General features: G+C 42.8%; 1 protein-coding gene across 1 annotated transcript in view; it reads left to right on the top strand.

Annotated features, from left to right (window-relative positions):
• The window catches only part of LOC147684202 (uncharacterized), a gene marked incomplete at its 5' end in the record, with an annotated part of 198,799 nt that overhangs the window by 21,107 nt on the left and 165,554 nt on the right, over positions 1 to 12,138 (top strand). The window contains 4 exons of the mRNA XM_086942612.1: positions 2,375 to 2,505; positions 3,367 to 3,461; positions 5,879 to 6,061; positions 9,976 to 10,122. Of these exons, the coding sequence (XP_086798738.1) occupies positions 2,375 to 2,505; positions 3,367 to 3,461; positions 5,879 to 6,061; positions 9,976 to 10,122 (556 nt within the window). The remainder of the gene's footprint in view (positions 1 to 2,374; positions 2,506 to 3,366; positions 3,462 to 5,878; positions 6,062 to 9,975; positions 10,123 to 12,138) is intronic.

Raw genomic sequence — 12,138 nt, 5'->3', positions numbered from 1 at the left:
CCCATAATTTGCTTAGGTTTTGGTAATTACCACCCAGGAAATAACCCCCTGTTGTCCCTTGCCGAAACATGGGCCCAGTAGTAAGGGCAAAATATAGGAAGCACTAGTCTGTCACTTATTTAGCATTTTTAAGTATTTTGTACATATTTATAAAATTGTTTTAATTATGTTTCAACACTATGGGGCCCATTGGAATGTCGGGCGGATTGCCACCGCCCGCATGGCGGTGGCTATCTGCCCGACATTCTTTCCCGCCCGCAAGCCATTCCACCCTGCCATATTACCATGGCGGGCAGGACCCCGGCGGACGAAAAACCGCCCCCGTTTTTCTGCCTGGTCGATGAGTCGACCAGGCGGAAAAGGTTTTAATATGGTGGCGGTGTCTGTTAGACACCGCTATCCATATTATAATGCATGCGGGGATTTGCCTTTCCGTGGCGGCAACGTTGCCACAGAAAGGCATGCAGTCTTTACTATTGGGGGCCCGTAGCGGTCCCCCAGGGAGTTGTGAGGTGGGTGGTGCACATGGAGGATACCTATGGTACCCCCCTGCAGTTTCATGCACAACATGGCAGGCACGGCGCAGTGCCTGCCACGTTGTGCATGAAAAAGCATGACATGCCTTTTAAGCATTGCGGCAGACGGTGCTGAAAGCACCGACCGCCTCAACGTCAAGAATGCAGGATGCACCTGCCAGTGTGGTGGGCGCATCCTAATTGTATGTGCGGGAGAGCCGCATGCATTACGGGCGGTCCCATTTCCCGTCCGCCCGCCATACTAATGAGCCCCTATTTGTTTACAACATTGTGAATTTATCGTAACCATGTTTTTAATATTACATGTATGTATAACTGTGGTTTTAAAAAAAGTCTAGATCGTCGTGGAAATATTAGAAAACTTTTGTATTATGAATTTTCCAAGTTACTTTTACTTGTAGATGTATTTTGTCTTTTATGATTGCGACAATCGAAATAAAGGCTATATTGATTTTTGATTATTGAATACATGCATTTTAATTTAGTTTTTATCTAAATTACCTATGGTGATATAAACACATGCTTGTACTTCAGTGTACATGTAACATTCAGAGCTCATTTTGAAGAATTTCTAGATTCTGTTCAAATTGGTTTAGTTTACCTTAAGAGAATGTGTTTCCTGCATTGGTCAGTCAAACAAAAAACTCCCAAATTTATGGAACATAAAGAAATACTTCACAAACATGCTAATTGTGGAATATATTTCTGTTAAAAATAAAACATAATTTACAATGCAGTTTTCATGAACAGCAGCATACAGCGGATTGTCTTTCTACAAATACATTTAGCGAAATCAACCTATTTAAATCTATTTCTGAAAAACAGAATTTTACACTTTATATTTTGAACCATGTTAGATAGGTATAACAATCTTTTTTTTACAGCTATGGTCACAAGTTTATTTTCTATAAGATTTATTGCTCGTGGTGTCTTGCACAATTAATTTGCACAATTAATCAGATATTAAAAATTAAGTTAATGTATTTGAGAACATTTTACACATTTTAAATGTAAAACAACAACTTCTGCGTCCTTTGAAAACATTGGCTTCTGCTCTTGAAAACTTTTTGATACAAGTCATGAAATCACTGCTCGAAAAAAAGGGCCTAATTCAAAAACAGCACTTCTAAAATTACACTGCAAAAACGCAGAGTGGTAAGTCCAGCGCCACACATGGACAACCACTGGTACTACAACATCCGCAGAAAATAATGACAGTAACAACTTTAAATAAAACTCCATAGGAAATAATGTTACAATAAGATAAAATATTGTAAAAGGTTAAGCTGAGAGCTTGTTTTTGATGCTCTAATTCACAAAGACATTGCTGATGGATGCATATTAAAATGTATATTTCCTTCATTCACTCAAATTCATCCACGTCACAATATTGACAGTATAAACACTTGCTTAGGGTAGTAGGTGTTAAAGAGTATTAACATAATTGTCTGACTACTTGTCCTTGCAGGCCTAACAGAGTCAGAGATGCATTGGAGTGAAGGTTGTGTTATTTAACAACAACAAAAATACATTGTCCAAACTTGTTATGCAAATCTCAGTCCAAGCTGAGGTCCAACAGCAAGCACAACTGAGCACTTTTTTTTACCAGGGCAGCTATATTTTTCACATTCAACTTACTCACATTAGTTTGTAGAAACAGACAAAACTTCCATTGTAAAATGGCAACTTTGCACAGCGCTAAAAGCCTGCGGTTTTATAAAAACATGTCTAAAAATCCACTGTTGTCCAACGCTGCTCACACATACACACAGCAGCCTTTTGTGGTGTGATTTTTAACAAAGCTGTTTATTTTAAACAAACTATAATGCTTTCTTTAGACAAACACCTTCCAGGCTGTGCTAACAACCGATGGAACAGCCTCATACGTACTGATCCTCTTCAAAGATGGCGGCATGAACTGGGACGTGGCTAGCCTTTCTACCACCAATGTGCTTCTTGGCTACTCAAGGTAATATTTTTTATCCACACAGGCCTTTTAACCGCTTCGCAACGGCAGACATTCCGCTGGGGTGCGGCAGAATCTGACACGTGCTCAGATCAGACGGCCCCGGCCGTCCTCTGCACATGCCCACCGTGACGTCGGTCGGATGGCGGGGGGGGGGGGGGTGCGTCTGACGCATGGAAAAGGTTAAGGGGCATATTTACATGTTCTGGCGCATCTCTGCAAATCAGCAGGGATGCGCCAGAACAGATGCGTCATGCAATCTCCTCCTTCCGCCACCACAGATGAGCCACATTTTCAATGCGGCGCACCGTGGTGCAAGGAAGGGAAGACCCGTGACGCATTTTGTGGCGTATGAGCGGCGCATTGCTGGAGTCGCGTCGCAAGCGTGAGGCAACTCCTGCAATGCACAGGGGCCACCTATACTCAACGCGGTGCGTTACTCCTTACGCCTGCTTGAAGCAGACGAAAGGATTTGACGCAGCAGCGTCGTAAAACTGACTCCGTGAAATCTTGTAGATTTCACTGCGTCAGTTTTACAGGGCTTTCCTGAGAGGGAAGGCCCACCCTTCGACAGAACGCCCACATGAAACCTGATGCAGGTTTCATGTGGTGCAGGGCTTTACAACGTGACGCATCTTCCTAGATGCGTCACGTTGTAAATAAGTCGCAACGTGGCGCATTGTTTACGCTGCTGTTGCGTCACAAAAGTGACGCAACGGCGGCGTAAAAGTGTCGCAAGGGGCTTGTAAATCTGCCCCTGAGTGTTCTGCCCACTATACCAAGGCTGATCTTTATTCATGGTCAATTCTATTGGCAGAGGAATTGGAAACACCAGTGTAACCTCTTGCCTTTCTTCTCCTTCAGTGGACATAAAGAAGTATTCTTCGAAAATGATGACCTAACAAAGAAACCCCCAGCAGAAAAGTATCGACCATCTAACTTTGTGGGATTCAACACAGGTAGTGTATCTTTGGAAAACTACTAATAGAGTGGGTAAGGGTGTGTTTCCCATTTGAAGGTGCACTGCCAGAGAGCGGAGCAGAGGTACGCGTTAAGGACAAACGCCCACAGCACTGATTAAACATATATCAAAATGCAAAATTTCAGACAATATACATGTGAGTGATAATTGCAAATTGAAACATAAATTATGAAAGGAAATAGACAAAATAATATATCTGTTGAAAGGAGAATCCAGCAACAGGAGGCTGCTATTCACCTGGGAAAGCTGTGTGAGGTATGTTAACACAAACTACTGTCATTGATAGGGCCTCAGACTGGAAAGAAATTATGATTTCAAGGTAACAGATTTCTTATCTAAACTGCTGCTCGAGGGCCCAAAGGGACTTTTGATCAACATGAAGTTCAATCAGCCCAAGAAGGCGTGTAGCTTATATCAGGACCAGGCTTTTTGGCAGTCCAGGGTGAATGAAGCAGGAAGGCGGCAGACACTTGTTTTAAGGGACACATAGCTTGATGGGGCACTGTCACATATTGCTGCTTACAAGAATTTAGCTATTGCAGAATAACAAGCAACAACCAGACATAAAGGGGCATACCGTATTTACTAGAAAATGTAAGAGCGCGGAGCTGTACCAAATCTGGCAGCGCAGCACTCCGACATCTTCAAAATGCAGGGCTGCGGCGTATTTACAGCAATACGGCGCACCACTGTGTTTTCCCTAGCGCTGGTGCTAAAATTAACTGCCTAGTGCCGACGCAGGTATCTGCGTTGCATGGAATGATTGTTTATGTGCAGGAAGGTGTCTTTTCCTGCACATACACAATCCATAATGGTGATTTGCTACTTCTATGTGTGCTGCATTCTTCGGATGCCAACAAAATTATGCATAATTTATCATTATTCATGAAGCTTAATGCAGCTATTTTCTTACCGCAAAACGCACCCTTGTGTCCAAAATGGACGAGAAGATGCATTTTGTCCTAAGAAAATAGCCCTAAATACAACAGGACACGAACAGTAGCAGCCGGCAGCTGCTTGTTCTCTTTATGTTTGTTCTTCCTGTGCTCCTGAGGTAGGATTTGGGCTGAAAATCACTCTTAATTACTCAGGCTGGCAAAATTGTATAATATTCCATCACAAAAGCAATGCAAAATTAATGAAATTGCTCCATACTTAAAATTGCTACTAGGCTTGCTTTTTTTATGGTGCCCAAACACCTTCCCTGCTTATTCCAGGAGAGCTGCATGTGTCTGGTGCACAGAAGGCAGGAAGTGGGTTGTCAATGGAAGGAGCCTGAACTGCAGATCATAACAGGCGGTGCATCAAACAACATTAATGCCGCAGGCATGTGTCATGTGGGAGAGGTTGAGAGGAAATGGTTCCCTGAGGCCATGGAAACCGAGGACCGTGCAGCAAAGGAAAACATTTTAAGTCAGTGCAGACTGTGGGTGCTGACTGGGTTCCAGCGACACCCACCTTGGACAGACACCATGCAGTTGAGCATCAGCAATAAATGATGTTTCCTAAAGGGCCACAGACTCTTGAGCATCTACAGCGATGGCGGACATCTTGGATATTTAGGTATACCTTCCTTCATGGTGCTTGGCATCCTTGCTAGGAAACTTGTGCTAGAATGTTGCTGCAGTCAGTCCTCACCCCATACATGTTGTCTTTCAAGACTCAAGGCTTCTGCTTTGTCAAGAATTGTGGCACAAGTGTATAGGGTAATAGAATTCCATTAGGAGTACATATTGCTTAATGCAGGAAATCACAGGATGTTAATGAATTTCTTATGCTTTCAGTTTACATCACTCAAGTAGAAACTATATTCATCTTCCTCAAAGGAGTGTGTAAAGACACAACTTGAGATTATTATTTTTCACAGAAAAACCAATGGTTAAAGTGATGTTATATTCAGCTATGATACAAGATGGTCTTAAAGTATAAACAAAAGGCAAAAAATCACTGTAAACAAAAGTTAGAGTGACCCACAGTTAGGAGTTGACATGAGTTAAGAATTTACGTTTAAAAACTGAAACCCCACTGAAATTCCCCAGTTACAGTTTATTGAAATAACCATAACTGCACTTCAGTCGTGCCATTCTTAGGATCCTCCATTTTAAATCACACATGACAGGTTTAGTTACATCATTGAGGATATCACAGGTGGCATGTCAAATGACGTCATTGGTGATGGCCCCATAACAAATCATTCAGGGAGGGTCCAGGGTATGTGTACTAGATTTTCCAGGGAGTGCGCCAAGCATCATGATGATCAAATGGAGGGTCCACCTTCGATGATGGGGAATCCTGGTACCTTCTAGGGTGGATGGTGATGGTGAAGGTCTGATGTACATGCACGTCTTCATGAATACGTGGGAGCTGATATTTATTTTCTCACACTTCCCACAGATTTGCGTGGGCTGTGGATTTATAAACTTGATAACAACGGTGCATCAGTGAACTACAGATTGCAGTGCCTTGAGTGGTACAACCCTCAGCCAGCGCCCACATCCTGGAACTCTGACCTCCAGCCATGTCCCTGCTCACTGCAACAAGGGGAGTTAGATGCCCGCTACCGACAGACCACTGCAGGTAAGGAGGGGTCAGGTATCACTATTCAGTACAGAATGAGCGCTATCGGGCACTGAGCGTGCTTTCCTGAACCGAATATGGTTAGTGCCATGATGGCTGAGGAGGATGGTAGCGAATGAGCTCTGACAGGCACTGAGCGTGCTTTCCACCATGGAATCTAATGAGTGGTACGAAGGCTGAGGAGGATGGTAGCGAATGAGCTCTGACAGGCACTGAGCGTGCTTTCCACCATGGAATCTAGTGAGTGGTACGATGGCTGAGGAGAATGGTAGCGAATGAGCTCTGACAGGCACTGCGCATGCTTTCGACCATGGAATCTAATGAGTGGTACGATGGCTGAGGAGAATGGCAGTGAATGAGATCTGACAGGCACTTAGCATGCTTTCTACCATGGAATCTAGTGATTAGTACGATGGCTGAGGAGAATGGTAGCAAATGAATTCTGACAGGCACTGAGCGTGCTTTCCACCATGGAATCTAGTGAGTGGTACGATGGCTGAGGAGAATGGTAGCGAATGAGCTCTGACAGGCACTGAGCGTGATTTCGACCATGGAATCTAATGAGTGGTATGATGGCTGAGGAGAATGGTAGCGAAAGAGATCTGACAGGCACTTAGCATGCTTTCCACCATGGAATCTAGTGAGTGGTACGATGGCTGAGGAGAATGGTAGGGAATGAATTCTGACAGGCACTGAGTGTGCTTTCCACCATGGAATCTAGTGAGTGGTACGATGGCTGAGGAGCATGGTAGTGAATGAATTATGACAGGCACTGAGCGTGCTTTCCACCATGGAATCTAGTGAGTGGTACGATGGCTGAGAAGCATGGTTGCGAATTAATTCTGACAGGCACTGAGCGTGCTTTCCACCATGGAATCTTGTGAGTGGTACGATGGCTGAGGCGCATGGTAGGGAATTAATTCTGACAGGCACTGAGCGTGCTTTCCACCATGGAATCTAGTGAGTGATACGATGGCTGAGGAGCATGGTAGCGAATACATTCTGACAGGCACTGAGCATGCTTTCCTGCATGGAATCTGGCGAGTGTTATGATGGTTCAGGATGATGGTATTAAACGAGCACTGTTAGGCACTGAGCGTGGTTTACTGCATGGAATCGTCTGAGTGCTATGATGGCTGAGGAGGATGGTAGAGGATAAGCATCGCCAGTCACTGATTGTGCTTTCCACCATGGTATCTAGTGAGTGCTATGATGGCTGAGGAGGATGGTAGTGAATGAGTGCCGGCAGGCACTGAGCGTGCTTCTACCACAGAGTCATGCGGAGTGTCATGATTTCGGCCATGGAATCCGGTGAGTACTACGATGACTCAGGACGATGTACATGAGCTGGACTCTCATTACAGAAACCGGTTGTGCTGTGCAGGTGTTTAAAATATGCTTCTATGGCCCTTTATCAAATTCCAAAATCTAGGGAATTGCCTTACCGATCCCATTACACCCGGGCAAAAGGTATACCATATATAAACACGGTAATGCCACACCTGGGCAAAAGAATATAACATATATAAACACGGTAATGCCACACCTGGGCAAAAGAATATAACATATATAAACACGGTAATGTGTGGGAGCAAATTTGAGAATCACTCTCATAGAGTAAACATTAATGTATCTCTGTTACTAAATGTCACTATCCAAACCAGCATTACTTATATGATTCTAAAGTCACAAGCAAACACCAGTTCCAAGTATCAGATGTTATTTATCAGGCCAACAAACATTAAATACATTCACAAAACATCACAACAGATATACATGCAGAAAAACAAATAAATAAATAAGTATATATATCTGCAATATTCAATAGTCCACTGCAGTGCATAGAGATGGTGCAGTAGGTCCAGTACAGATACACACAGGAGGGATCAACAGAACCCTCAAAGATCGGGGATGTGTATCTCAATTATACACACTGCAATGATTATTCTGACTCCTCCAATCCAAGGAGTTGACGCGTTTCAGCCCATCTATTCAGGCCTCTTCAAGACAGGGGAAGAAGAAAAAGTACAGAAGTAATTACAATACATGTTTTAAATATCCTCACTGGGTGGCAAAATACATTGTACAATAAACACATTGTGCACCCAGTGTAATGTTTGCACACTCAACTCTAAGTGGGTGGATATTGCACCACCAACAGAACCTAACATTATTAACTTTACTCTTTATTCTGTTAGAATCGGTCGGTCTGGTCACCCTGAAGTGCAGGGGGACACACCAGGTGGTGTGGTGAGTCCTTAAACGTGTTTATGCGAAAACAATTTGTATATTGTCATTGAGATAAACTGTGCAAAAGTACTTGGGGCCATAGCATCAAGAACAGCGATAACATTATCGCCGCTTTAGCAGCAGGAAACTGCCGCTAAAACGGCGATAAGGGGCTTGATAAAATGCCCCTGTGAATTCAAACTGCAGCTAAAACGGCAATAAGGGGCTCGAAAATATGCCCTTGTGAATTCCCAGAGAAGCCCAGGTTATAGTGTGAACCTGGGCTTCTATGGGAATACAGACGGGCATATTTTCTAGCCCGTTATTGCCGTTTTAGCTGTAGTTTCCTGCCGCTAAAGCAGCGATAATGTTATTGCCGTTCTTGATAATATGGCCCTTAGCCCCTTCGGCGCTTATGACGAGCTCAGCTTGTCATGAGTCACAGTGGAGCTGTGCTCATGACGAGCTGAGCTCGTCATAACTGCCGTGAAACACCCACGCGGGGCTAATTCCCCTTCTGTGCGGGCGTTCCAGCCCATGACAAGCTGAGCTCGTCATGAGCACAGCTCTGCTGTGCAGCATGACGAGCTGGGCTCGTCATGAGTACCCCGGCATCGCGTGGAAGGTGTTAGTCACCCAAGGGGAAAAGTGCTCAATAGATGGTAATCAGCCGACCCTTACACGCAAAGCTGGTTGGTCTATTTGCATGTACAGCAATGATTGTGACCACCACACAGTGGAGGTGGCACAGACCTTTTCAAATCATAATCTGACAAAAAAATAAAATTTGCTTTAAGCCTGCCTAGCTTTGACCCAAATGAGTGCCTCCCACTCTTAGCTTTCCAATGCAACTGTGCTTACTGCTCTTGTCGCCGCCGGCAGTCGAGTGAGTCTGCGAGTCACTCAGCTGATTATAATTAAATTATGAACGTCTTACAGACCGCTCTATCAGTTTTCTGCCCTCTGATAAATGAAAGCTGTCTAACAATTATTTCTTATGCTTTGCAGCAGTTAACTTAGAGTTTCTCTTTTCTCAAATGGGTGGAATTTCTGATATTTATGTGTTTCCCTCGTCTTTATTGCTTGATTTTGCTCACGAGAAAGTGTCACTCATAGAAGTTGAAATGTCAATCATAATTACACTGAAATCATGGGAATGTCACAATTGGCAATCTAAAACCTTGACAACTATGATGTGTGTCAACTGATACACAGTGTAAAGAAATGCACGGAAGCGCCAGCTGGTGCACACCTCTGTAACACAGACTGCTACTGGTATCCATTTCTGTGCAGTATAATTTATTGTACAAGAACACAACCTGTGCATTGTACATATCTGCAGTGCATGATGGTGTACGACCTACCCGTACATACACGGCAGCATATGTACTAATGCACAATAGAAAAAAGTGTACATAAACAGCATTCATTGAGTGTACACCTCAGATACACATCCATTTTATAGATTATTCAGCACTTTAAGGCAGTGTACAGAAATACCTCTGGGACACACAGTTTGGCTACTGATACGCAGAATCAAGGAGTGTACAGAAACCTAATGCAGAGCTTGCAAGGCCTGGTCCTCATGACATCTCACCACAGTTGTGATCTTTTCTAGTGCACTCTTCCCATGTTCTTGAGAATATAGCATGCTGAACCCACACTAAAATCTATGATCTTTCTAGGTCTTACCGAGTCTGAGCAGCTGATGCGAGCCTCGTCCCCCAACAAAGACGGGGGTGGCCTTCGATGTGTGTACAAGAAAGCGGGGCAACTGTTGACAGGCTACCAGGAAAGAGCATGGACCTTCTCCCAAAATGCATCTGTTGAAGGTAAACAATCATGGCTACTTTTGTGCCCAATATCTCTTTGATGAAAGTGATGCCCACCAGTCTGTGGTGCATTTAATAATGATACATAAGTCCTGTTTATTAATATTACTGAAAACCTGTACTACATTATTGTCACAAGGAGGATGGTTCTTCATAGATTGAGCTGGGAAATGGGTGGGAGAAAGAAAAGGAGGAGTAGGGAGCTTGAATCCACCAAGGTAAGAGTTGTTCAGATGACATCAATGGTCAAGTAGGCAGAGGTTTTCTTGGCACCGATATTTTACTACATATTTTGAAACTAGAAGGGGTCTTAAAGATCCCATGGATAAGGTACGTCTGCAACGTCTTACAAGATCTTGGCCATATAGACTGTTTTAATAACCCTAGAACTATTGAGACAATAACAAGAAAAGAATTATGAAAGGAGGGCCTCTTGCTGTTGGACTCTATAAGAATGTCCTCCGAGATACTGAAACCAACAGTCCTGCGCCATCCGGTTGATTTTATCCACTTTTAGCCTTCAACCCAATTTGACTTTGCTACCTGGAGTATTCAATAGGTTTTTATTAACCAGATTTAGGTTGGGGGTATTTCATAGGCTAGTCACTTTACCCACAATGAATGACTGGACTCGTAACCTTCGACCCTGCCCCTGTGACAATAACTCCAGCCAATCCACGATACATGTGTTCCTCTTTTGCAGATTGTATTCCCATGTAAGAAAAATGTACTTAGTACCAGTTTTAAAATTGTTTGGGCTCTGCCAATGTCGACCTGCTCTTCTTGCAGTGCAACACCTCGATAACGAGCTTAGTGTTTTTAGAATTGTAATCTTTCTGAAGGAAGTTTTGAGTCAAAGGAAAAGCATGCTTATTTAATCGATTATAACCAGAGGAAGTCTTCAATTTAATACTGTTTCTCAAACTCTGTAACATACTATAGATTATGTGTACATTTGTAGGATATTTTTTAAATCATTTACTACCTGATATGTTTTTTATTGTTTACTAATTTAATACTGCTTTTGTAACCTTGTAACATACCAGAGATTATGTGTACATTTGCAGGATATTATCTAATTTATGCACTAGTCGATATGTTTTTTAATGTTTTTTATGTGCTTTTATGATTGTCTAATATAGCAATCGAATAAAGCTTTCTTTGATTTGATTCACCTTTTCGTTTTCTGAATACAGTTTCCGTGAAAGGATCTCATAGCGGGGGTCCTCTGGAGAGGGTTCAAAAGTCGCTTATCCAAGGTCCATGTGACACCTTGCTACTTGTCATTCCAACCTGACTGTCTTGACACATGTTGTTGTGCAGTGGGGCCACCTCACAAGTCCCTGGCAAGACTTTTACACAATTTTGTATGCTGCTCTCCAACAGGGCGCTAGACTCTGTTGGGTGATTGGGGAATACCAGAAGGGAGAGGCTGGGTAATTAAAGTAACCCCCCCCCCCCCCAACACACACACACTTAGAAATATACCTCCAAGGTACTAAGTGAGCAAAGATAGTGCGTCTAACCATCCCTAGAAGCATCCAGGAGGTGGTTGTGAGGCTGATGGGTGTTCCCTCCTATGATTTTTGTAAAAGGATAAGTGGTGCCTCTTAAAGCACAAGTTCTAGATTACTTTAGGAGCAATGTCTTCCAAGAGATCCCCAAACAATAGTCTTCTTTCTTTCTTTCTTTTCTTTCTTTCTTTCTTTCTTTCTTTCTTTCTTTCTTTCTTTCTGTCTTTCTTTCTTTCTTTCTTTCTTTCTTTCTTTCTGTCTTTCTTTCTTTCTTTCTTTCTTTCTTTCTTCCATTCCTTTCTTTCTTTCTTTCTTTCTTTCTGTCTTTCTTTCTTTCTTTCTTTCTTTCTTTCTTTCTTTCTTTCTTTCTTTCTTTCTTTCTTTCTTTCTTTCTTTCTTTCTTTCTTTCTTTCTTTCTTTCTTTCTTTCTGTCTTTCTTTCTTTCTTTCTTTCTTTCTTTCTTCCATTCCTTTCTTTCTTTCTTTCTTTCTTTCTGTCTTTC

Source organism: Lissotriton vulgaris, chromosome 11 (genome assembly GCF_964263255.1).
Source record: "Lissotriton vulgaris chromosome 11, aLisVul1.2, whole genome shotgun sequence".
Classification (NCBI taxonomy): Eukaryota; Metazoa; Chordata; class Amphibia; order Caudata; family Salamandridae; genus Lissotriton; species Lissotriton vulgaris.
The sequence above is the reverse complement of the archived record's forward strand: the minus strand, read 5'-3'. Positions and strand labels throughout refer to the sequence as shown.